The sequence below is a fragment of the Lichenostomus cassidix genome, chromosome 18 (genome assembly GCF_008360975.1).
Source record: "Lichenostomus cassidix isolate B80296 chromosome 18, HeHo_3.0, whole genome shotgun sequence".
Taxonomy (NCBI): Eukaryota; Metazoa; Chordata; class Aves; order Passeriformes; family Meliphagidae; genus Lichenostomus; species Lichenostomus cassidix.
The window spans coordinates 9615274-9642514 of record NC_139498.1 but is presented as its reverse complement, the minus strand read 5'-3'; the positions used below and the strand labels follow the sequence as shown (position 1 = coordinate 9642514).

The 27241-nt window shown below is 47.3% G+C and overlaps 1 protein-coding gene across 2 annotated transcripts in view; it reads right to left on the bottom strand.

The window, feature by feature from the left end:
• Positions 1 to 17745, bottom strand: part of MAP2K4 (mitogen-activated protein kinase kinase 4) — an 82300-nt gene extending 64555 nt beyond the window's left edge. For both annotated transcript variants that reach the window (XM_085077978.1, XM_085077979.1), the window contains exon 1: positions 17539 to 17745. In XM_085077978.1, coding sequence (XP_084934104.1) covers positions 17539 to 17629 — 91 coding nt within the window. In that variant the 5' untranslated portion in view covers positions 17630 to 17745. The remainder of the gene's footprint in view (positions 1 to 17538) is intronic.
• Between the last annotated feature and the right edge of the window lie 9496 nt (positions 17746 to 27241).

Sequence of the window (27241 nt, the reverse complement as noted above, 5' to 3'; positions counted from 1 at the left end):
GCCTAAGATAAGCCCAGCCCTTGCTGCCATGGAAATACAACAGCTGTCACTCCTTGAAGTGTCACTGCACACGTGCCCAGATTTTTTCCTAAAAAGTAGCCAAAGCACTGGAAGAGCAGGCCTATGAAAATGCACTTGTTCATGTGTTCTTGGTGTTCCTTTAAAAATATACAACTTCTTAGGAGGAGAAATTAAATTACATAGGGAAGGGATATTCACATCAAAGCCTAGGAAATGCATTTCTAACAGTTTTGACGTCTGCAAACCAGATAGAAACAGAAAAAAAGAGTCCCTAACCCTTTAATTTTCTTTATACGGACTTGCCAGTAAAACATAAACGGGAAGGAACTACCCCTGGGAACAGCCATCCCCCCACAGACAAGGCAGAGCTGGGCACAGGCAGGAGCCCAACACACGAAAACAGAGAATGGCTTGAGCTGTTGCCTGGGCAAGGAATGCCACAGGACAGGGACCTGAGCCACGGAGAGTTCAGTGCTGCATCCTGCTGCTCCACAGAGCTGCATCCCATGCACAGCAGAAGCTGCAAGCTAAAAGCTGCTCTCCTCACACCAGCAGGAAGACAGTTCCATTGTATATTTTCCCCCTCATTTCACAGTTTATTAATACACTGACTGCTTACTGTCAGGGTCTCCCAAATTCAGGTTAACAGAACACCAACACATCTCATGTCTCACCTGACAGCACAGTTTTGCCAAATTATTCACCAAGGCAAAGCTGCCATCCTGAACTGAGACTTACTGCTATTTTCCCATGAAAGGGTTGTAGAGCACTGGGGATCAAATCCTGCCACTTCTCAATGGCTTACAAGAGAAATTCAGACACCTGTGTTACATTCCTTTCATTTACAAAAAGCAGAGGATCTGCAAAGCATCTCTCTCCAGTAAAATCTTTGATCTTCCAGCATGGAGAACAGCAACTGCCTTTTTTTCTCAGCACAAAATAACCCCCACCTTCAAATTGAAGATGTTTTTCTGGAAGAAAAGAAGTGGATGCACAGTAGAAACCATCACTTGATGGGAGAAGACAACAGGTATGTGCAAGCATGTGCCAGGTCCAGCCAGACTACTCCTGCCCATGGTAAGTGGCGCAAGTTTCATCATCAACAATTACTGAGTGCTGACCAAGGACTTGAAAAAATTAATTAACACCCAAGAGCTCCCATCATTCTCATTAATTGCTGGTAAGCACAACCTACAGAAACTGCATACAAAACAAAAAGCTGTTAAATGGGTAAAGGCATTCATGCTCCTGTCATCCCATCCTTCAAAATAGATGTGACATTTGCAAGGAACATGCACAAAATCAGCAAATACACTCCCAGGACTTTAACACTACAATTAAAATATACTCTGGGGGTAATTAAAGCAAACACACTGTCACTATTTAGCAGTTAGCAGTATTTTTAATTGAAAATACTCAACATCAAAGTCTCTCTTTGCTGTAAACCACTTCTGCCAGGAACAAATGGGGTTTGTTCTGTCAAAGTAATCTTCTTGAGTGCTTTTTTAGTAGCCCACTTCTTTATTTATGTGGTTAAAATCTAAAGGGGAAACAAGCCAGGGGCACCTCTCAGCAGCTCTCTGGGCTGATGCACAGTGCCCTTCCCACAGCATAGAACTCCCCAGCAGCAAGAGCATCGTGGGCACAACCCTGTATTTTCAACTATTCTTGTGTACCTTCTGCATTTTTAAGGCAAACTGTGATGCATTGGCAAAGAGGTGCTGAAGTATTGGTTTAAGGCTTTTTCTTAATGCCTTTCAGCCTCCTGGGTCTGACCTACCTGCATTCCTGCCTCCAGGTGTAGCAGTCAGCAAAGTGATTTTAATGGAAGCATTTTACAGCCTTACCCGCTGTGCAGGAAGCTCACAGCACGGTGGGTGAGAAATCACCAGCACATCACTGCTTGCAGGACAAAGTGCACTGAAGATTCCAGAGCTAGAAGCGCCTATTTTCACTCCAAAACAGTCAAGGTCAGAAAGCCACAGTGATGCTGGAGGGATTTTTGTCACCTACTCTCTGGAAGCCCTTCGGCAGCAGCCCGGCCACGCTCTGCCAGCAGCTGTGCTACCACCAGCAAAGCAGCTCCCATGTTTTCCTACACTTCCAGACAGCCAACATAGTGAACAGGGCTGGGCAGAAAGGATTTGCTGGTTATCAGTCCTCAGCCCGCAGCAGCCTTGGAACCCCTTGACTCTTGCAAAGGCATAACAACAAATTCCCTTCCCTAAGATCCCAATCATCACCAGTTTGCTGCAGGGGCTACCTACCAATTAGACCCAGCTGCTGAGCTCTGGAAAACCTCATTATATTGCAAAACCCTCTGATGATAAAGCCCTTTTTATTTCCTTTTTTTCTGTGAAATATCTTCTAGTCAAGATTTTTTGTTTTGTAGCAGACTTCAACCCTTCTAACACTCGATCCCTGACAGAAGATCCCAGCTTCAGCTGAAAAGCACTGCTGGGGAAGTAACTAAACTCCTGCAGAAGCATTTACAGTCTTAACATACCAGGCAACTGTGAGTTGGCAGAAAGTCTGACACAAAAGCAAGCCATTGTCCTTAATAAATATTAATCAACCTTCTTGGGCTGCCATAGTTCATATGAACCATTGGGTGCCAGCTCTTCCCAGCAAGTCCCATCTCTAACTCAGTCTCACCTGCAGTGCCATTAACACAGCTCCATCACACAGTCACCAGCAGTGACTGCTCCCTTGTGCCCACAGGCCATTTCTCCTCATCCAGACACCTTCAGGCCACGGCTCCCTGGGGCAGACACTTCCCTTCCACCTCTTTTCACACCTCAGCCAATGTCCTCTCCGGTATTCACCAGAAAGGTCTATAAATCTACCTCAATTTCTGCCACACAGCTCTAGCTTTCATAAGAGGTTTGAAATTCCTGCTCCAAACACCAAGTTTCCTAAATATCTGTATATCCTGAGCTAATAGAAAGCTATTAAAAAATAAATAGGTACTTTCCAACTCTGTCCTAGGGGAGTAATTCTGGCACACAGGCTCACTCTGTGCTGGAACACTGAAGCATAGGTTGCTCTCAGCTTTTCCAAGACAGAAAAATAACAGTGTGTGAAAAGGAATGGACAACAAAGGATTTTCTATATACAGTATCACAGAAGAAATGTCTCTGAACTGCAGTCACAAAACATACTAGATAAAACCCAAAGACACCAACTGTTTAAAAAACATTAACAATTATCTCTTCAGATATTAGAATTGCTGCAACAAATCTCCATACTGAGCAAAAATAAAAAATCCCTATATAAATTGAAAGAAATGCAAAGGCACAAGACTTCTACAATTCAGATTTAAAAAGTAAACCAAAAACTGAAAAAATCCCATGCAGAGCCTTGGCTCCTAATAAGCTCCCACCTTAGTGCAGCAGGGATTTGACTCAGTGTCTAAGCAACGCACAGCCTAAGGAAATGACAGAAACCAAGAAACTAGAGGTGCACCCTCCAGAGCTCCCTGAGTCCCATGGGCTGCTCAGCTACCTGTGGGAATAACATCTCCACGCTCTTTGCCTGCTGTCACCCCTTACAAAGGGGCAGGACCAGAAGGGACCCATGAGAGGATTCAGTGTCCATGCTTTGGATTATTCACCTGTAAACTGAGCATGGATACTCTCACCACCATGTAAACACACCTGGCCTTCACTCAGCAGGAGCTTTAACAAACACAAACCAAATGCCCATTGAAACAGCTGGTGTTTGATAGCTGTTCAGTAGGCAGCTCCAGCCACTCCAGCCACAGGGACTGCATCTGTACATCCACACCATGCTACTCTCATGTCACAGGCAAAGCAGAAGGCACACACGCACCTCAACAATTGGTGACCTTTCAGGAAGTCTTAACTGAGCTCTTGCTGCACTAGCACTGTGAGAAATGGTGGCTCTCTCAGGATTGGACTACTGTATGTAGCTAGTTGGAAAGAAAAAGCAAATTCTCAGTACCAATATTGATTAAAAAGGAAGGATGATGATAAAAAAAGGCATAGTTTTCTCTCTTTGCACTTTTTCACAGAAGCTTATCTGAAAGGCTAAAGCAAGAGACCATTTCTCATTCATTCACTCAAAGGAGAGCATCACCATTAAGAATCTCCTTTTATCTTTCAGTATTTACTCTAAAATCATAAATAAAATGGATTTTTTAGAACAAACTTTAGACTGCACTGCTTTGAATACAGAGCGCTCCCATCATCAGGATCCAGGGAACAAACACTGCCATCTGACAGAAAAGGAGCAGACCAGGGTACCATATGAAGTAACAAACTTTGAGACTGAAGAGATTGTTTTGTTCCCAGAAAGCTGAAGGTTTGCAGTAAATCTGCCGATATTAAGCAACAGTTTAAACAGATGGTCCAGCTGCTTGTGCCCCAGCAGTTTCCCACAGAAGCCCAGCTCACCAGCACTGCCACCACAGCTTAAGACCAGTCCTAGTCAGGCACAACATTCCACACCTCCATCAAAGACACCTACCCAGAGAAGGGAGGACATGTGCAATGGCTTTTTGCAGTATTGCCCCACAGGTGCTGCTAATGACAGTTCACCCATACAACAATAATACAGGCAAGCAGCACTGCCAGCAGCCCCCTCTTTGCCCTTGCCAGCAGCCAAGTCAGTCTCACAGAATCCCAGAATGGTTTGGGTGGGAAGAGACCTTAAAGACTATCTCATTCCACCCCCTGCCATGGGCAGGGACACCTCCCATTAGACCAGGTTGCGCCGAGCTCCATCCAGCCTGGCCTTGGACACTTCCAGGGATCCAGGGGCAGCCAGAGCTTCTCTTGGTGACCTGTGCCAGGGCCTCATCACCCTCACAGGGAACAATTTCTGCCCAAGCAAAGAATTTCTTCCTAATCACACAGAGATCACAGCAGATAACCACACTACAGACCTGGGGGCAGATCCTTTGCTTGATATAAGGGGCAGGTCACAGCAAAGCTCCAGCTCCTTGAGCAGTGACAACAACCCAACCTGCCAACACTTGGAAGGGGCAGGTGTGATCCAGCAAGCTCTGGGATGCAGGCACTACAGCAATGTGCATGAGGAATTTAGCACCACTGCACTCTCAGGAAGCAGCAACCTTGCTGTTTACCCTTTTGCTAGGGTAAATAACTAGGGGCAAACAAAATTTCTCTGCTAAAGAAATAAGCACCATAAAGTCTCTCAATAAAAATTCCCCAAGTGCACTGGATTTTGAAAGTCTGTGGAAAAAGGCTCTACTGCTGTGCAGAGGGCAGGCGGGCCCTCAGTACGGAAGGAGCCTGAGAGTCTGCCCAGCTAATCCCCATGGGCTCACGCTGGGTAACAGAAGACTGTTGCAAAAATATCAGCCAGTAGCCCCAACTCGGATCCAGTTATCTTCTTCCCTTGCCCTTGTCCCCATTAACTCCTTCTCCCTCCAGGCTTCCATTAAAAGAAAAAGCCCTGCATACAAACTGACTACCCCACACAAAAGCATGCAGGGTCCCCCGTGGCTCCCGCAAGGTGTTCCAGCACCACAAAGAAGCTTTCCACGTTTGCAGCCACCTAAGTGCAGCCCATGGCCAGAGCCAGTGCTGATGCCTACCTGGCCCATGCTCGCCCCAGAGCAAGCTGACCCACAATGCCTTGGTTTACAATGCTGCAATTTCTCCACTACTGCAGGGCTCCCAATTTTTGGATGAGAAAGTGAGAGCTGCATGACATTGTATGAGTGATTGCAAGAGTCTTCCCTGCATGTTGGCACCAGCATAGCTCAGGTCTGCTCCTGGTGCTGCTGCCCTCAGAGGCACCTGAGGGAGACGGAAGCTGAGATATCAACCTGGCCCTGCTGCCCACGTTTTCTGCTCCATACAAGACTGTCAGCAAACTCCAGAGACATGAACATAAACTCCAAAGATACTGCAAATAACATCCCATCAGTGGGAACAGGGCACCCGTGTGCTGGAAAGGGGAGAGGAGGCTGGCTCCTTGCCAAGCCCAAAGCACAACAGGGCACAAATACCATCACACCCTAAAACACCACCAAGACACACGCATTACAGAGGGAGTAACACATGCATGTTGAAGATGCCACATCAACAGCTACAAAGGTGCCATGAAATCACCATGGTCTGGCAACAGAAAGAATACACCAGCTAATGATAGAAATTGTCTACTGAAAGGCAAGAGTCCTAACCATTTTTAAAGAAGAGTATGATATGCTTATGCATGAGGTAGAAAGGGTAATTAGTAGAGACAAAATATTAAATTTGTCATAGGATTCCCTGGGCACCCAGCTTGCCAGTTCCCCATTAAGTGAGGAGTAAGGGCATTAGCAGGGTTCTGGCTGATCCCAGCAGAATGTGTGCGTACATTCAGTGCAGACATAATTCTTTCACTGTGTTGCTATATGTGATTCTGTAACTTCTCTTTTCAAAGAGATTTCCAAGGGTCTTTGCACTTCTTTGAGTCCTAACATGGATCAAATAATACCAAACCCACAGTCATCTGGAATAACTGCCATACTTGGGACTGAAATCACCAAGGCTGGAAGAGCAGTCACTTTTCTCCTGGCACAGAAGTCCATGTTCCTGCTGGGCAGTAAAGCAGCAGCAACTCCTGCCAACTTGGAAGAAGGTGACCCAAACTTCCCCTTCACCAGCTCAGCTTGCCATGAAGCAACCTGTGTTGGCTGCTAACCCCACAACTCTTGAACACAATGCCTGAATGGACAGCAAGATGTTGACCCCAGTATTATTACACCCTCCATTTCTGCATTGCTTAACAGCATGAACATCAACCTGCTGAAGAATGTTGTCACAGAGCATTATCTCTGTTTGGTTTGGGTATGAAAGAGTCCGGACATGCCAGCGCAGGATTATTCTGAGAACACTGGGCAGTCAGAGCTCTGCTGCTGAAGTCAAAGTATCACTCAGCTCTGAGAGGGAAACCCAGCACAAACCTTCCCAGAAAGCTGCTATTTACTACATGGAAACAACACTGTGGACAAGGGGCTCCTGGACTGTGTCCCAGGTACTGCGAGAGCTGCACAGTGCCCTGGCATGGGGCAGGGTGCAGCTCACACCTTTGGCAGCTCAGTGACAAAGCAGGGTCCCTGCTGCCAGTTCAGTTCCAGGCTCCTATTCAAGTCAGCCCTGACTAAGGTCTGTCTATATTAAAGCAAATGACCAGACCTAGAAACATTGCAGGGCTTCATTGAAATAAACTGTGCACTCACACATTCTTCATTTCCCGTATTTCTGTAGGACAGGAAAAAAACAGCCATACTGAAAATCAGACTGGGAATTTCTTCAAGTCACAGAAGATTCCAAATCATGTCCCTGATGGGGAAGCCAGACAAACCCGGACGCCAGCTCCCACCACTCCTCAATCGTTGCCACTTTCACATTTGCTGAGAAGATCTTTCTCCCATTTGCTCAGCTGCAGTCCTCATGAGCAGTATCATCAGGGATGAAACCACAGAAACAGGCCAGAGAGTAAATTCTTGTTCCTAGCCCCAAAGACATCTAGCACTGATGCACAGTGACAAAGCTTCACCCATAGGAAGCCTATCTGGCCATGACCCCAGCATAACCAGCTGGGCAGATAAGCTCCAGGATATTACTCCAATTCTTCTCAAAAAGAAATAAATTAATTAGAAATATATTTTAAAGTATTTTGCATTTTCAGGAGAATGATGGCAGGCTTGTTCAGATATTCCACAGCATGTGGATCCAGTGCAGAAAGAACTCAACTGCTAAACTGCTGCCTAAAGCAGCACATACCTAAACCTTTGCATCCAACCCTTTCTTCTTCCAACACAAGTCTGAGCTCATTCACAACTCCTCTATGTAAACCTGCATACTAACTTACACCATAGTGTCACACTTTCTAGTGACAATAGGTGGGCCATATCAGATCAGAAAGCAGAGAGCTGACCTCTACTTTTCCCCAAATCACGAAGGAAACCAGATTTAAAAGCTGACATGCAAACACCCCACTTTTACCCCAAGGCTAAAAGGACCTTGAAGAGCATCTCCTCAGCTCTGGGCCACAGGTCTTGGCCAGCATTGTACAAAGCCATTCTGACCATCCTCCCCCCTTCCTATTTTCTGCCCATGCAGGTTTCTGAGTGGGACAAGAGGAGAGAAGAGGATATCAGAGGTAGCACAAGGTTTCCAGAGTTTGGCATGAGACCAAGTCCTGAACTGACAGTGTTCAGGAAAGGAACTGGTCTTTACAGGAAAACCCGGACATGGTCCCACTGCTCCCCAGAAGAGATTTCCAAATGCAATGCTTTTATCTTAGTCCACAACCCCTCCCAGGTCAAACAACACAGCCATATGTTTTTAAAGAAAACTGTTTCATCTCTGTCCACAAACCTCTTCAAAGTACAAACACTTTGTTTTCTGGTCCAAAAGCAAAGTGATAGCTAATTCAGTTCAGAGAACCACTTCCAGAGAATTAGGTCCAGAACAAATCACACAACCCTTTTGGTCCACAGAAAAAAAATAAGCCTAGACAAAAACAGATAAAGAATAAACTCCCATTCGGTTCAGCTGTCTGCTCCCAACAGCTGTCCTCCTTACACCACAGGGCATCTCCTGAAGCACCTCAGAAAGATCAGATAAATTATTCAAAACACAGACTAATTCCTGGCGCTTGGACTCTTTGTTCTCTCCAGGACCAGCAGAGCTGTCTGCTTCCTGGAGGGCTCGCCCTGCCTCCAGTAAAGGGCAAACACAAAGGCTTTGATTTGCAGAAGAGGAAATCAATTTAGCAGCTAATAAATACACAATTTGTGCAATACAGTACTCCCAGCTCCCTTGATGCTCATACGGAAGTTAATGGGCCATATCCGCTAAACTGTCACTGCACCGCCCATGTGCACAGAGTTCAGCTCACCTGAGAGGAGAACCAGGAGGGAGATGGGCAGCAACACTTGGCAACACTGCGTTGTACTTCCTCACTAACAGCAATAGCAGAGATCTCACCACGGATGGTTATAGACTGAGGAGTCAAGGTCACACATTTTGGAAGATGCTCTGCAGCATCACATTATACTCCTGATGCAAATCCACACCAGTGATACCTCACTCGCCCTGCAAAGTATCTGGGCAGGCATAGAACAGGCACCCAACAGGGCTGCAGAGAGACTGGGACTGGGACCATGCTTTAACAAACCTATGACATCTGATAAAAATCACGTTTGCACCTTTCTACCTAACCATGAGGAGACACAGACATGTTGCACCTGCATGAACTGCAGGACTGATCTTGAAGAAACAGCCACCTAAGCAGACCAGGAAACGCACATCATGGGGACCTTCAAGATCTAAAGCTTCCCCTAAAACAAATGGAAACCCAGTAAGATTGCAGATACCCGTAAGAACCAGACTAATGTAACATAAAATAAAGTGGAATGAGAAGTTTAGAACCAAAGTCAGCGCCACAGCCTGTCCAGAACCCCAGCTCCTGAATGCAGATTATTCAGGCTGACAAAGCTTCCCTGCTGAGGCAGCTCAACTGCTGAGGCAAAGCAAGTTTTCCACCTTCTCTTCCCCCCATTATCATTATTTCCAAATGTATTTGGCTGCCAAAGTTTAGTAGTCTTCTTTTACATCCTTTGGTTTAAAACACATCCCTACTGTCCTCTGGGTGCTCCGAGGTTATCATACTAAACGACGGGAATTAGTTCAAGTCTCTCCTACTGCAAATCTCCCTGCAGTCTATCCTTCCCTTCAGCTTCAAGAAAGGTCTCAAGAAAAAGGCCAGTTCACTCAGACACAGTTCCCAAGAGGTGAAAACACTGGGACTGAAGGCAAGGAAGCTAATGAGCCCCAATATGGCACTCGTCTACTTCTAAAGGTCACTGTACACCAGAGTGCTGCTTCTTACACTCTCAGCTTCCCAGCCCAATGCAACTGGGGAAATCTGCTTGATCCCTGAAAAGCCAAAACACACACACACACAAAAAACCAAAAACCAAACAAAAACAGAAGCCAGATGAACTACTCAAGCCAACCACCACACAAAAGATGGAAAAACAGCATCTGGGGAGGCCGTGCACATGATTTTGGCAGCAGCACAGCGGCTCCTCAGTGAGTCAGAAGCATCGGGCTGTCCCAGCAGCACACACCTCTGCCCCAGCAGCACTGCCAGCTGCAAGGGCTGGCTGACACAGTGTCAGCACCTCAGGGAGCCTGCAAGGGGACCAACTGACTCGGGCTTAGATTAGCTTAGTGGGCACAAGACTTAGGGCAAGCATATGCTCCTCAAACATACTGACGCAGTTTGACGAGTGATGGAGCCAAGCCACCACGTTCTCCACTTCCTCCAGGAAGGTGGGTTTCCACCCTCCTGCCACCCCCAACAGCACCACCCTACTACCTCCCCACTCTGCAGCTCAGGGAGCTCTATCCCTGCAAGGGGAGGCAGATCCTGAGCTGGGACCACTCACGAGGCAAGGGAACAAACATGGGCCAACATGGGAAATGCCTACAAGCTGAACAACCAGAGGGGCTGTGTATGTCAAAGGCACATGTATATAAAAAGTACATTCACATCAGCTCTTGCAGTCAGTTCAACGCTGTTAGCACAGGACCACACCTCTGAGAGGCTGCCACATGAGGCATCACCTGCAGTGGCATTTTTCCAAGCGTCTCGTACACAGTTTGTGTAAGTCCATCTAGCAAACCTCAGCAAGAGACCTGTAACAGAGATAACTCGTCCAACAATCCAGCAGCAGTACAAGGAGGTGGGTGGGGGAAGAAAATAGGGTGCAGAGTCACAGCAAAAATTATTTTGTCTTGTTCAGGCACTAAAAGAACCACGAGTAAAAACCAAAGCACCAAGGCTGCACAAATCCTTTCTGCAATCCTGTCCCAGGAGAACAAGATGAAACCCACACTCCCTGCATCTCACACTTTATGAACAATGGCTTAACCCCTCAGCGCCTTCAGGACAACTCTGAGCACTTTCCTTCTCGTTGATTTTGATAATCAAGTATTTCAGTATTTTGACAGCACCTTAAACACCCAAGTCCATGAGCCTCACACTCATGTTCCAGACATGCTCCAAACCAGAGGGACATGCGCAGATGGAGGGATAATGAACATGCAATAGCTGTTCCATTCTCAGCCTAGCAGAGACACAGTATTCTAGTTATCTATGAGCTGAACTGAAGAAACACAGGTGAAGTGTCTCTCTCCAGGGATTTACCATGAGTTACTACTGCACATTAACTAATCCAGCAATAGTAACACACCTCTTTGAAAGGAAGACATTTTTCCGTGCTCAACAAGCACTGCACTGGCATTTTCCCACTGCTCACACATCCCTTCTACAATCAAACAAGTCCATAACATGAAAAGAAACCTAAGTATCCAGAAGACAGACAAAAGCCCTTTGCAGGGGACACCAGCAGTCTGGAATAAAACACTGGAAGATTCACATTACTGAAGGCATTGGCCAAGGGAGCAGGGCCAGAACTGCACAGGGAGAACCAGAAACCAACAAAACCAATATAAGAACAATTTTAAAATGCAGTAACTCCTAGGCAAATAGACAAAGACACTGATTCTTTTGAACTAGTGCCAGAGGGATTCAGTTTCTCATTGCAGAAGAGATGTTACAGCGCAGCAACCATAAATGACCAGGATCAACAAAGGAATCCCCAAAACATTTGTTTATCTCTCCGAAGCCAGCAGACAACACTGTACAATAATACTAATAAACCATCCTGACCAGAATATCCATGAAAAAGCCCATATCCTAAGGTGACACCTCTTGAACCACAATGAAAATGTTCAACTGCCAGTAGCAGGTAGGTTTTTCTCACTCTGCTGCTGCAGCATAGCAATCCTCACCTTCCTGAGTGGATGATGCTGTCTTAGCACAAGGCAGAAGGGCAGGACACACATCCACATCTAAGGAGGCATTTAATATAAAGAAGCCCATTTTAAATGAGGCACATGAGGGCTGGGAACATCACCAGCACCCTTCCAACACTGGTCCAGATCAGTGCACTCCAGCCTTTGTGAGGATGCCAGAAGCATCACATCCATTCACACATTTTTATAACCTTCTTTATAAACATCACTTCAGTGAGGCCTGGATGGATATTTGCTGCCAGTTCCTGCCCGCGAGGCAGAGCTCTACACAACCACCCTGCACAGCTTCTTCCCTTCACACTTTTCCTCTCCAGTCTCCACTGACTTCAATGGGTAGCCTGCTTCCTCCACCAGGAAGCAGACCTCCACATTTTCTTTCACATAAAATCCTATCAAACCTAAATCCAACAGAAGACATCCAGCTTCAAAGCTGTATGATGCTAACAAGCTGATTATGTGTTTGATACATGCAGAGCTTGATGTGGTTACATGAGATTCCTGTAAGCAATGCTTGACTGCATACACACAAATTTAATTTCGGGGACTCCTCAACAACATGAAGTTTGGAAAGTACACATTTTGGCTTTTTTTGCTTCCTCACAAAACTCATCTTTCTCTTGCAGGATGACCTTCATTTTGATGGGCAACAGCGTGACTTCCGTGCCTCTTGGCTTCCTCAAATCAGCATTAAAAAAAAACTGAAAAGGCCTCCCAGCATCTGAGGAGACAAGCTAGTATTTCTGGGCTGTCCCTTTACCAGGAAAACGGACATATTAAAAATATCAGTTGATTATAAGTAAATCAAAATAGAAAGCCAAAATGCAAAAATATATGCCCACATACCAATACAATCCTACATATTTAAGTGTATGCCAAGACTCAAACACAAAGCAGACATGGCCGTCAGGCCTATGCAAGAAACACACTGAGGGCATAAATGAACTAAAATACTCTAGTTTGGTGGTTTGCTCACCACACAACTTTTGTCTTTCTTAAGAAATGCAAATATGTCCAAGTAGACATACACCCATTAATCTGCCAGTGTCAGCCTGCATCAGTGGTGTCTGCTAACACACACAGGTTTAATAATTCCACCGAGGGCAAGAGGAAGTGCAGGCACCTTCTGACTGTATTCAATTAGATCCCACCTGCTCACTTGGCCTATATTAGCATAAGAATGGGCAATTAAATACACAGGGACAGATACCACTTATTTATTACCTACTGAGGACAGGCATTGGTTCTCCCTCCCAGTCCCCTCTTACCTTGTTCTTTTCTATCTTCCTTGCTCTTATATCTACATCGTATGTTTCATTTACCTGGCCATTCTATACACTGCTTCATACCTAAACTGCTGCTCCTTCACAACTCCTACATCTCCCCACTGACTCTTGCTACCCAAATTCCCCTCAGATTCCCTAAGCAAACTGCCATGTTTACACTGCTAACCCACTTTCTCTGCCCACCATGCCCCTCTGCTCAGAGTGTTAAGTCCTCCCCACCTGCCTTCTCACAGTGCCCATTCTGTTCCAGCAGATCCAACATCTCATTCCTCTCCTCCTGCCAGATCTGGGTCCAGGAGTACCTTCCACAGCGGGGAGGTGAGCTGCTCCTGTCACTCCATGCACTCACCAAGGCAGCAAGCAACAGAGGACACAGGAATCATGCCATCTCTTACTGAATTCCCACACAAAGGATCACTCTGGTTGCAGTGATGTCCACAAATGGTTTGAAGTAATATTCTGCTTCTGCTAGTGCTATGTGCAGGAGCCATGTCTACCACACTGACACATTATACATTAGACATCCCCGACAATTCACCTGACTGCAGGGAAAGAGAAAGGTACAGGACAGAGCTTCCTTGTAAATAGGAACTGATCACCCAACTTCAGTAAGCCACTGATGTCATGAATGGCACCCAAAGGTGACAGAGGGACTCTAGTTCGTCTCCTCATGCACTCAGATATGTCTTAAAAACCTCCCTGTCCAGGCTCCTTGCCTCATACCCACAAAGGACTCTCTCACCAATCACAGACTGCCTCTGATTTTTGCTAAAATGTCTGGAGTCAGGTGAAGAGGGCAAAGACATCAATGAGGGAGCAAACAGGACCACACACACATGTGAAGGGAACTGAGAATCCTGAATTCCAGTTGCACCAGTCAGGAATTCCCACTCAACACATCTGAGCCATCATGTACACTCTGAGAAGATATATACAGTAGCTCTGCTTTGCTTTTTAAAGACACCAGAGCATACCAGGCAGCAAGTATTTGGAGAAGTCCCAGTTGCCTCTGGTCTTCCTGAATGCCCAATGCAGCTGAGCTGATTCCATAACAATCAGTTATAAGCGGTTCCAGTTCCTGTTTTGCACTGTAGTTAGGATGAGTGACTCCACAGGTTGTAATTAGAATCAAAATTCTTCCTATGCCTTGGAATTGACTACATTTCTAGATTTCATTCCATAATTCTTCAAATGATTATTTTCTGAATAATGTTAGCAGTAATGACTATTACTAATTTTGGCAATGAGAGAAACACAAAATTGCTCCAACTATAGTTTGGGTACCGTTTTTTTCTTAAATCACTGTCAAAGTTATCCTGCTTCCCACAGAATCTGTTTTCTCCACAAAACATCCAGGGCACTAAATATTCAGGGCTGTTACTGAACTCTAACATTACACCTAAGTAAGAAGGACAACAGCTCTTGACACCAGCAGTCACCAGCATCCTGACAGACTTCAGTGTGCACGCAACAGATATTTTAAAAGTTACGGAATAGGATCTATTTTAATACTTAGAATTCCAGCTCTCCTTTGTCTCCAAGCTGTGCCTTGAACACAGCACCATGAACTGCACTAGCCAGGAGACCCTTTGGGAAGAAAAGAAGCTCCAAGTCCTTCGGCATGGGCAGCTGATCCAGGCAGCCAAGAGAAGACAGGAGCATGAAGCTGGAGCACACAGAACAATAAAGGTAGAAAGGCCTAAAGCAACCCTTTGCTTGATTGCAAGGCTTGAGGGCCATGGCTGCACAGTGAGCCCAGCACGAGGACAGGGCAGTGTCCCTTCATCTCTGTCCTGTCACCTGGAGGACTTTAGTCTGTGTGCATCAAAAATGGCGTAGGATATAGAATTTAAAACAAAACTGGGTGGCCTATAGAGACCTTCTGGACCTGCTGCTCTTGCCCCAGACATAAATGTGATGGACCTCAAGTTCCCTGAAGACTTCTCCCCTGTACCACCATCCTCACAACTCTTCCCTACCCCCAGGCCCCGATGAATGCCCTGACAGCAGACACTCCTTATAAAACTGCCAGCCCTGACACCAAAACAGAAACCCCATGTGAGGGACTCTCACCTCAGGCGAGCTTACCCATGCACCTGGCCTCTGTTCTCCACAAGCACCAGTCTGCTGTCCAGGGGAGCCCTGTCACAGTCCCTTGGCATGGGAGTTGTTCCACCTTTTCCTACTCCCACCTCCCTCCCAGCAGCAGCTGCACAAGCCAGGTCAGAGTGCTTCTGGCTGAAAATTAACTGAGCAAAACTTTTTTTTTTAATATAATTACTTGTTTCCAGCTTAACGACTTCCCTGATCCACCTTGCCATGCTGTTTAAGCCAATTAAATCAACACTGACAAAGTCCTACCTACTCTTCTCCCCACCCAGCAATGCATTCCTGCACCTCCCTTGATCCACTGCCTGCCCAGCCACACTACAAGCACAAGCTGGGCATCCCAACTGCAGAACTCTCAACACTTTTGTGGGTTTTTCTTTGTTCAGCTCAGCTTGCCTTGGCATCAGCAGGAGCACATGTTGCGGGCAAGGCCACTGTGCATCTCGGAGAGCAGCCAGAGCTGCCCCAGCAGCTTGTACACCACATACAGCCACATCCAGACCCTTCCCATCCCACCCAGAGCCCACACAGGTGGAGTGGCAGCACAGGGATCTCTGTCCTCCGGGGACAGAGTTTCTTGCAGGTTCCAGGAACCACCACCACCACAGCAACCTGCTGCTCCAAAGCCCACACAGGATCCCACACTCAGCTCCTCCTGGGGCACCAAAACACTCATCTGTCACCTTAGGAAAAACCACCAGGTGCTGGGCATCATCACACTGCCCCATAGTCCTGAATCCATATTTTAACAGCCACTTTAAACCAGCTACAACAGAACCAACTGCCCTTCCTCCACCTGGAGGGAGCATGCAGATCCTGTATCACCACAAGCTCCCAGGGCATCACAGGTGCCAAGGTGCAAAACCAAATCTCAGCCTTGGAGATACAGGTAATTCAGATGAACGACTCAAATATGAAAAACGTGTCAGGTGCAAATACAAGGGGCAACATGGAGGGTTGTATCTGTACTATAAGGGTAGTTCTTATTTAATCACAACTGCTTTGGCAAATCATGGTAAAGTTTTTAACCCGTGCATTTAATTCACAAGGTCAGAGATTCTGTTTTTCAAAAGATGGATAATACTACCTTGACAAGGCCCAAAACATACCCAATCCTTCATGCAGGGGAAGCTACAAGGAGCCAAAATTCACCTTTTCACTCCAAGTATACCAAACTCTTGAGTTTAATCATCAGTTCTCTGCCCAAACAAGTCCCCACCAGTCTCAGGAGAGTCCCTATGAGGAGGGTAGAACACAGAATCCAGCAAACAACTGTGACAAACATTATTTCACGATAGTACCTCCACTTCTGCCACACAGAGAGCAACCCTTCCTTTTTCGTGGTCCCAAACCAGGGCAAACTGCTTCTTTAATCTTACCATTCCTGTATTCAATTAGAAAAAAAGAAAACAAACAAACCAGCACTGTGTCACCTCAGCCTAACAAGGCCTAAAATATTGCTCAGAGAGTATTCCTCAGTGGTCTAACTTTAAAGGAGAAACTCAAAAGGTTTGCTGAGGCCTTTCTGAAAAATAAATATCCCCCGTTTTTGCAAGGCTGCTCAACCATCAACAAGTGCCGGTGGGAACCAACACGACCCGCTGCAGCACTGTAAATTTCCATCGGAACGGAACGAAACTGAACCGCAAGTTCGCGTTGAAATGATTTTACTTAAATGTTTATCTTGAGCAAAGCACACACCGGAGGCGGAGGCCCGGAGGAGGTCCCGGTGGCCCGGGCAGTGCCGTCGTGCCGCAGCCCCGGCCCGGCCGCACCGCGGGGCTGCTGTGGCCCGGGCCGCCCCCGCCGCACATCGCTCCCGCCGGGCCCCCCGGGATGCTGCTACAGCCGCGGCCTACACCGGCCTCCCGCAGCGGCCGCAGAACCGTCCCCGGCCGGGAGAGGCCGGAGCCGCGTCCAGCCCGGCCTTTGTCCCGGCGGCCGGGGCCGAGTTCGGGGCCGAGCTCCGGGCAGGCCCTGCGCCCCGGCAGCCCCACAGGCAGGGCCAGGGCCGCGCTTCCTCCCGCCGAGCGCGCCGGGCGCGGCCGGGCCGCCAGCGGGGCAGGCCCGGAGCTGGGCCGCCGGGGCCGGGCAGAGCCGGGGCTTTCCGCGGGCTGCGCCGCTCCACAGCCGCGGCCCAGCGCGGGGGGCGCGGGCCGGCAGCGCCCGGGGGTCCCCACGGCCCGGGCAGGGCGAGATCTGCGGCGGCTCCGGCCCGACCGGCGAGGCCCGGCGCTGCCCGGGCCGGCGGTGCTTACCCTGCATGCTGCTGCTGCTGCTGCTGGCGGCGCCCGGCCCGGGCCCGCTCCCGCTCCCCCCGGAGCCGCCGCTGGGGCTGGGAGTCGCCATTGTGCGCGGAGCGGGAGCAGCGGCGGCGGCGCTGCGCAGGGCCCTCCCCGGCAGGGCAGGACACACGGCCCCGCCGCCCGTCCGCCCCCGGCTGGGGCCGCGAAACCCCTCCCCGCCGGGGCCCCGCGCCTGCGGCACCGCAGCGGCGGGGCGGGGGCGGCGCTGCCTCCCGCGGGGGGACGGGGCATCCGTGGGCCGGGCTGCTGCGGCTCCGCTCCCGCTCCCTGGGGCCGGGGGGCATCGCTCGCAGCTCGTCAGGGGACCCCGCACGGCGCTCGGCCTCGGCAGCCCTCAGCCTGGGGCGCCCGGACATCTGCTGTCCTGTCTCACATCCCCGTGGCCGGGGAGGCCCCTCGGGGACCGGCAGTCGGCCCGAGTAGCTTTATCGCATTTCTCATCTTCACCCTAGGGTTAGGACTTCTCCCCCACAGGCAGCCCATTGCAAACTTCTCCTGACTACCCCGAGACCACAGGGTACAACTCCCTGCCGTGATTTCCCGGGCACCCAGGGCATCAGCCCTTTCCTGCCACCTTCAGCCAGCCTACCCCTCATTTTCTTCCTTTTCTTGGCCACTGCTGTTCATGCCAGCACATGGTTTCTGACCCTTCCTCTCAACTCCAGCAAACCTATGCTCCTAGTCGTAGGGCAGCACATACTGTTGTGAGGAAAATTAATCCACAAATACCAGAGGTTTATGTCCAAAAAGGAGACAGAGGAGTCCTGTAACTTTATTCATTAATAAATTGAGAGGTCATGGGCATTTCCCATAGGGTCTCTCAAATTGCTAGAGGACTTAGCCTCCTTTTTATCCTAATTTCCCGGCGGCATTTCCCTCTCTCTTTCCCCTTTGGCTGAGGTACTTGAGAGGTACAGACTTCCCAAATTGCTTAATACAGACCTCCTTCTAATGTACATCCCCCCACACTTTTTGTTTTCTTTGTGATTTAGGGTAAAATAGAAATTACTAATGTAAAAGAGCTAGAAGCTGGATAATAGTAATAATAATTTTTTTTAAGCTGATTCAGAGAGCCAGAGATTGTATAATGATTTACTAAGATATGCCAGCTGTGGTTCATTTATTATTTTCTTAATGAATATGTGCCTACTTGGTACCGGGGAGGATGAAGAGAGGAGAGCCAAGTGTAACCGAGCATCCTGCCCTTGGACCCCAGGACTGGTACGAGTCGGTTCTCAGGCTTGGACTAGAACCAAGGACCAAGGGAGCATGTGCAAGGGAACAGGGTGAACAGTTCATCGTGATGAAGAGGAGGGAATCTGTCATAATTAATCATCGGGACCCTTCCCCACAATTAATTTGAAGACACTGCGCTTGCGCGAGCATATTTAAATGAACTTTGAACTCATTATAATACGAAGCGGGGATAAGTAATGAATATGTATACGAGCTTTGTCTAACTTTATGCATATGTAATCTGTAACCTAATATAAACTTAGTGAAGTGCCGCTGAGGGTGTGCATGTCTTTGGAGGGGCTACCCCCCATGCACCCCAGCTGGAATAAACACATACCTACTTCATAACTATCTGAGTTGTGGAGTCAATTCCGTGCTTCATTTGTGTCTCTGTTCTTTAAGTCCAGGGATTTAGCATGGCCTTGGGTGAGTAACAGTCTGTGTCAATTAATGGAATTCCTATGGAATTTACGGTTCCTGCCATTGCTTCTTTCACCTATCAGTATCTGGCCTTATCTACCAGCAGCCCTCACAGTTTGTTTGTAAAGACATCTCCGTCTTGTTCCTTTCACTGTGAATTGGAGCAGTGAAATGGTTGCCCCAGAACCATGGGCTCTCTCCAGCCTGCTGCATAACGGGCCAGTCCTTTCCCCTACAGGAGGCCTTGTGTCCTCATCTTTGTGATAGACGTAGTACTGACCCCCTTTATGAATGGAGATAGGCTAAGGAAACAGCCGGACATCCACATGTTAGAAGTATGAGGACTCTTCCCCTGTTCCTCCGTTGCCCAGGCCACCATGGAGGTGAATAATACAGAATAATACAGAAAACACCTCAAGCCCTGAACACACCCTGCTAGTCCCTCCAGGAACTACAAACCATCACCTTGGCCTCTGCCCTCTCTGGGAACATTGCTGACCCTTCCAAAGCTGCTTCCAGTTTGGCCCATTCACCACTTTGGTAAAGAGAGGAATGGGAGTCACTTGTACCCAGCGCTTCAACGAGAAACAGCCCTTCCTGGGTGTGGTGTGTGTGAGTGCCATGGGTGGCAACCATCAGTGCTAGCACCTGGAGGAGTCTGTAACAAAGATCACAGACACAGGGCAGTCAGCACACATGTCCAGGTGAAGGAGTGCCCTTATCCTCTCCTCCCATATTTCCACATGGGACACCTCACTGCCTAGCACAAGCAGGATCCTAACCTTACATCTTCACCTACACAACACTGGGGAGAACCAGGGATGGCTGCTCTGTGAGAGAAGTGGAGCATAACAGGGTGGATGGACAGTGGCCTCCCCAGCCAGAGGCCCCACCTGAACCAGGTGAGCAGCACAGTCCCATGGCAGTGACCACGCTCAGTCTGGATTCCAGACAAGTCTTCAGCAATAGGCAGGGCTGATGTTAAGTCAAGTCCCCAGCCCAGGGTCTGGCTCACAGCCCCAGGACAGGGCTATACACAGCAGCAACACAGCTGTAATGAAGCCTAGGTGGGAACCAAAGTAAGAGCTTTGGCTAAAAAGAGCTCCCAGGTGAGTAAGTTAAGAGTGGCTCATATAAACACACATACACATACACACACACACACACACACACACACACATACATATATATATACCCATACATATATATATGTACATACATATATACACATACACATCCCCCAGACTTCTTCCATTTTTTTTCAAAATGCTCCAAAGCCACCTGATGGTGAATAAACCACTTGCTCTTACCAGCAAACTGTTTAAATGTTGAGAGTTAAACTTCAGTGGGGGAGGCAGGGGGAGAGGGTGCAATTGAAGTCCTGACACAAAAAACATTCCCCTCCTTAATTCCGTGTCTTTCCTTTCTCTGGCCTGTTTTGCTTAACCCTTCTCTTCTGCATTAACCCCTGAGTGCAGGTCCAAGGTTGGCACCTTGCAGGCTGTGATGCAGAAACCCAATGCCTACTGGCAAACATTAGCACAAAGCTGACAGCTGGCTTCCACCTCTGCTTTGTGCCACCTGACCTGCCTGTGGTTTGCTTACAATTAGGTAAAGTCACTTTTCCCTCACTGCAAATGTTAGAGGATCAAAAATACCTGTTCTGACATGTTTGTGAAACCTTTCCCTAAAGACCTCCAGTGATGGAGATTGTGCCATTCCCTAACAATCTGTTCTGGCACACATCCTAACATTCTCCAAAAGCCTAACTTCAGGGTTTTTTTTTTTAATTTGAAATGTTTATATCCTGCCCTGTTCACTGTGGTCATGGCCTTCTTCAAATTGACCCCTTGGGCTCTTGATGATGTGCAATGATGAACTGCAGTGTTTCCCTTCCTGTCCTTGCCTCAGCTTTCTTTTCTACACATTACATCAATTCATTTCCTTCTGCCTTTTTTCATGTTTTCTCAGCCTCCCAGCATCCTCACTGACCTCCTTTGATGTTTTTTCTGTCCATCTGCATTTTTTGAAGTACAGCATCCCTAGCTAGGCATAGTACCCCAGCTTGCCTTGGGGGCTACAGCTCACATGCTCCTGCATGGCATTTGCCTTTCCCATTGCTGGTGTTCAGTTTGCTCTCCATGGACTAATTTTTTTCTTTTTTTTTTTTGGAGGGGGGTAGAGTTTGAGTTGGGTTTTTGTGGTGGTTTATGTGGTTATTGTTTTGTTTGTTTGTTTGTAAAACTGCATCCACCTAGTTCCCTCACCTGAACCCGTGTTGCTCACTGCTCACAAAAGTAATGCTGGAAGTTGTACTTATTGAATATTGCCCTGTAGATTGCAGGCCATTTCTCCATCTAGTGCTGAGTCCTGTTGTCTTTGCTGTCCTCAACAGCTTGGAGTAATTAGCAGGTTTAATAAGGCAGTCATGGGTGTTAATCATCCAGGTTGTTAACTGAAGTAATTAAAGAGATCTGGCATCAGAATGGACCCCTGCAAAAATCCTCTGAATATGTCCTTCCATTTTGACAAACATTGATAATTAGCACCTGAGGTACAATGATCTCACCGCTTTTACACTCACCATGGCCTTCTATCTTTTTAAGAAGGGATCAGAACAGCCAGTGTTAAAAACCTCCCTAAAGTCAACATATATGATATCTGTTACTTTTCACTTTATGCCTAAAAAATAGTGCCACACGAGGACATGAGAGTGGTTTTTCAACATTTTTTCCTGGTGTGCCCTTCTCTCTGCAGCCAGGATATCATCCACCCCTTATTCTGTACCATTTACATCATGTTCGGATCTTATACTTTCCAACTATGTTATATACATATATTCATATAACTCTACACAAGCACAGGTATTATTTCAGTAGTCCTGAAGTCTACTGAGTCCAGTCTAGATGGCTGTCCCCATCAAGATGTCTGTTGAGTTCATTTAGTGGATGATTGGTGTATCTAGAGCAGTCCATACTCATTGTTCATGATAGCTATGACATACAGTGGCACATTGGTTGTTGTTGTCATTCGACAACCAATATTACATATGTAATTCAGCATTACAGACTGTTCTCCCCCAAAATCAAATCCCCTTGAGGTACATATCATGTTTCCCTGTCCCTCTGCATTACCCACCTGGTGCACCCAGATCCTCGAGCAAAAGCAATCCCAGGGATGGGCTTGCCTTTGCTTGAGGCAGGACTGATCCAGACTCTCTTCCCTAGCACATTTCTCATATGCACCATGGGGACTTTATCCCCTTCTGTGGTATGTGGATGTTGTGATTGGGCAGGGCCAGCTTGGGTGTTAAGTAACCAGGTGGCCTTTGCTAAATGTAGATCCCAAGGTTTGGAGGTCCCACAACCCATTGCTTTCAATGTGGTTTTTAGCAGGCCGGTGGCTAGCACAGGTTTTTCCCACGAGAATTCTTCTTGTGTTTTATAAATAAAGATAAAGTTTGGATGTTATTGGAACAGTGTCCCAGAACTTGGACAGTGAAGGCCTGGCCAATCAGGCCTGGGGGAAGGCTTCTGACTGACCAATCTGGGTGACTTTGAGAACTCTATATATGTGATGAAATCAAAACAATAAAGGTCATTCCTTCTTGCCACTGAGAACTGGTGTTTTCATTACTCTGCTAGCTGCTCAACAGCGACACAGGCCATTGTACTGTTCAGCTTTCCCAGGGCTGGTGCATGACAGGGAATATGAAATACTCACTCAGAGCAATCCACTTACTCCACATAGCATCAGTGGGATGACGTGTGGCAGGGACATTCCCTTTGAACATCCAGCCCAGCACTGATAGTCACGGTGCCAGAAGAATCTGTGCTTCAGTGCCAATCACTTCAGTAGCAGCTCAAACCCCTTCAGTTTATATTGAAGTTTCAGCATGTCTGGCACAGCAGCACTCAGTGATGGTGTAACTTCATTCAGGCCACCATAGTCCACTGTCAGTCTCCACTCTCTCTTAGACTTAGGTACAGGCCATATGGGGCTACTGAAGGGTGAGTGAGTCTTGCTGAGCACTCCCTGGGCTCTGCAGTTCATGGATCATCCCATGGATGGGAATCATGCAGACCTGGTTGGTGTGGTATTGCTGACAATGCACTATTGTGGTAGCAATCAGTACCTGTTATTCTTCCACCCTCAGCAGTCTTACAGCAGAAGGCTCTTCTGAGAGGCCAGGCAAGATATTCAACTGTCTAATTCCCTTCATCTCCACAACAGCTATCCTGAAAGCCCAGCAATGCCCCTTTGGGTCCTTGAAATAACCTCTCCTGAGATAATCTATGCCAAGGATACATGGACTTGGACTTGGACAAGGATACTCTGGGCCAGTTGCAGTGGGGCATTTCTGCCACTCATCCCCAGGCAGGCTCACTTCAGCTTCCAGTAAAATCACTGTTGGGATATCCCTGTCACCCCAGAAATAGAGATGGATCCTGCCTCTACATATCTTGCTGGCATCAGGGTACATTTTGTGCTGGTGCCAACTAAAGGCTTACACTGTTGTGGATCCCCAGACGTAGCAGCCAAGGCCAGGACAGATGAACAACACTGAAGACACATGCAATGAGTGACTATGGCAGTGTTTTAGTAACATCTCTGATACAGGCTCTTGGGAAACATCCTGGCTCTCAATATCACAGCTTGGCTGCAGGGCCCATCCCTGCTGCCTTTGTTCTTTACAGGTGGAGTCGCCAAAGTGAAGATCAGCTTGGGACTGCTATGAGGTAAGTAGCAGATCCAAAGAGTCATAAGGGGGGAAACGTTTTGCCTAATACTGAGGAACAAGTAGCTCAAAGATACTAAAGGTTCTTGGCCTCCCTCTCATGGGAGAAGTCAGTATTGCCTTCTGCCGACAAAGTCTCCTGTGTCCCTGGAGCGGATGGTTAGAGGAAGTGCTCGGGAGATTTGGTAAAGCTTTAAGGTGAACAGCCTCGACCTTTTCTTTGCAGTAAGCACACCCAACACTGAAAGACCTTTTTATTTCTAAGGCATGTTACAGCCTGATTGCTTTTGAATTCCATTTAACTTAGCTGGCCAGAGCATGATGCTAATAACATGAAGGTTGTGGGTTTGATCCCCATATGGGCCATTCACTCAAGAGGTTGACTTCATGATCCTTATGGGTCTCTTTCAGCTCAGAATATTCTATGGTTCTTTGAATTAGAGCAGTAAAGAATGCCACAGTTAGTAAACTAATCCCTCTTCCCCACCCTACCCTCAGGAGAGACAGAGCAGCCTTTTGCCCTCCCCTGCTCTTGTGTCACTGAACTTTGCTCACTCACAGGATTGCCAAACCTTCCACACCATGCCTCCCAAGTGCCCATTAGAAGCTGCTTTCTGCCATCCCAGCCTCCCCTTCCCCTCAGCAGAATCCTGTCCCATCCCAGGCAGGGCTCTGGATGTATCTGTCCAGCTGTTTCTCTGCTTCCTTCCCAGTTTCTATCACTTTCTCCCATCTACTCTCTTCCCTCCTGACCGTGCAGCCCATGAGATGTCAAGGAGCAGCCCAACCATGACAGAAACTAGGTGGGCTGTGCAAATTTGCACAACAATTTATGATCATACAAATTAAAGAGCCAAAGACTTCATGACAGATTAATTTTCATTTTGAAGATCAGCTAGTATGGTTGGAAAAAATGGGCAGTGAGTCATCATTTTGTTTCCCACACAAAGAAGAGTTGATGTGCCTGAAAAGCTTGTCTGCTTTTATTTTCCTATCATATAAATTATGCTAATGAAAGACATGCTGTCTTTTACATTCTTCTTACTCTTTTTATCACCAGTCTTACTTTGTAATCCTTGACATTTCCATTTTCTAGCCCAAGATTACTTCCCCTCTGTTATAAAATACATTCAAGAGCCTATCCTTGAGCTGGAAACAAGGCACGAAGGTGATTCATTACTAGAGCTCTCCTTCTTTTGAGGTAAGGGGTATGGACTGGGGAAGGGGCCACACAAGAAAGACAAACATCAATGAGTGCTCTTCAGTGAGCTTCTGTGTCATTAAAAAGCCCAAGCCAGGGGTTTTGTGTATGGAGTTCGTGGTGCCTCAGTGAGGGACTCAGCCCCAGAGGGACTTCCTGAGAAACTGCAGGGACCTTTGGACTGTTGCTAATCCATATGTCAAGCTGGGTTTGGGAAGAGGAGAACAGAATGTGAAGTGTCATTCTCCAGCTTTCCTTTAAGCACTTGTAGTTCCTTCCTGGAGTGTTTGTGAAGAGGGAAGATGAACCCCTAAGGCTGCCTGTAGAGACTGGTTTAATTTTCCTGGGCTTCAGGCTGGGAATGTGAATCAACTTAAATGTTGGGAGGGATTTAGTTATAGTGAACATAGCCTGCTGTTCTGCCTGCGGCTGCCAGACATTGTTTAATGTACAGAATAACACATTTATTTTGAATATAAAGCCTGCTCAGTGTAGCTGTAATATTGGCAGCCACTTACAAAGACAATTCTTACTTCTCTGTGTCTTTATCTGTAGTAATTTCATCTCTTGTAACTTACTCAAGGAAAGACTCAGTTAAAAATGAGAATTAATCCTCCCCACAAATGGGAAAATATTCACATGTCCTCTAAATAACAATTCAGCAAGACCTGATTCTTGGGTGCTGAAGGAACTGTATGACGCTGATACTGAAATCAGTGGGAGATACAATTTCACAGAGGCTCAGTCTTGGCAAACGGATATTGTAGATTTAACATTTCTAAAGGACCCACTTTCAATGAATCACTTATCATCATTTTTTGTCATAAATGATCAGCAAATGATGACACAGTGCTGTTCTTCTGAGCAATATCCTTTTTGGTTCTCCAGACTACACAAAATGACTGAATCTCTTAAATACAAAACTAATTCTGAAGCATGACAAAAATTTCTATTTAAATCCTGCTCTCTTGGCAAGGAAAAAAATAACATCTCATCTTATTCCAGACTCACTATTCCTTCCCTACACTAATGTTCTTCAGCATCACTAAATTTCCAAGCCCATCCCACCACCCTGGTGCAAGGCAAGCAGGGCAGACCAGGGACTGCAGCTGGCTCTAACTGAGAGCCCAGGTTATCAGCCCAGTTCATGATGACCGTGCAAGCCTGAGGTTGAGCTTGGAAGTCAACCTATGGGTCAGGATCAGGATCAGCCCCAAGGGGTGTAACCAGCATCAGACACAGCCCAGTGATGGCTGGTGAGGTCTCTGGTGGTGAGATCAAGCTGGAAAGTCACCTCATGGGTTAAGGGCTGGATCAACAGCTCCAGGGCAAACCCAGGCAAAGCTGTGGCTGAGCTGGAGCTGGCTGCTCTGTCAGAGCTCAGGGTCTCTCTCTGGGGGTTTATACTTCTGCATAACTACTCACCTGTTTTACTGCACAAGATTGTTCTCGTGTATTCACCAAGACAAAGATCTAATTCTCTTTCAAGTACATGAGCTTTCACAGAAACACTAAAATGTGGCTGTGAAGGCACAGCTAAAGTTCATGAGTCCAAGGGAAACAAGGCTGTCACAACATCAGATTAGGTGAGCCATGGCTTTGTCTATGTAAGCCCTGGAAATGTTCAGGGATGGAGGTCACACAGACTGTCTCAGTTACCTGTTGCAGGCTGCATGACTCTCCTGATGAAAATGTTTCCCTAATATCCAGTCAAAGCCTTGCAAGTCATCATTTGTTCTTACTGCTCCATGCTGCATCATCTGGTGCCAGCAGGGAAAATACGGCTTTGCCACTCCTGCAGCCACCTCACACATTATAGTTGTTTTTTGGTTGTTTGTGTTTGGTGTTTTTTTTGTTTTGTGTTGTTTTGTTTTGTTTGGGTTTGTTTTGGGTTTGTGGGTTTGTTGTTTTTTGGGTGGTTGTGTGTTGGGGTTTGTTGGGTGGTTTTGGGGGTGGTTGGTGGGGGTGTGGGGGGTGGGGGGGGTGGGTTTGTGTTTGTTTGGGGGGTGTTGGTGTGGGGGGTGGGGGGTGTGTTGGTGTTTGTTGTTTTTTTTTTTGGT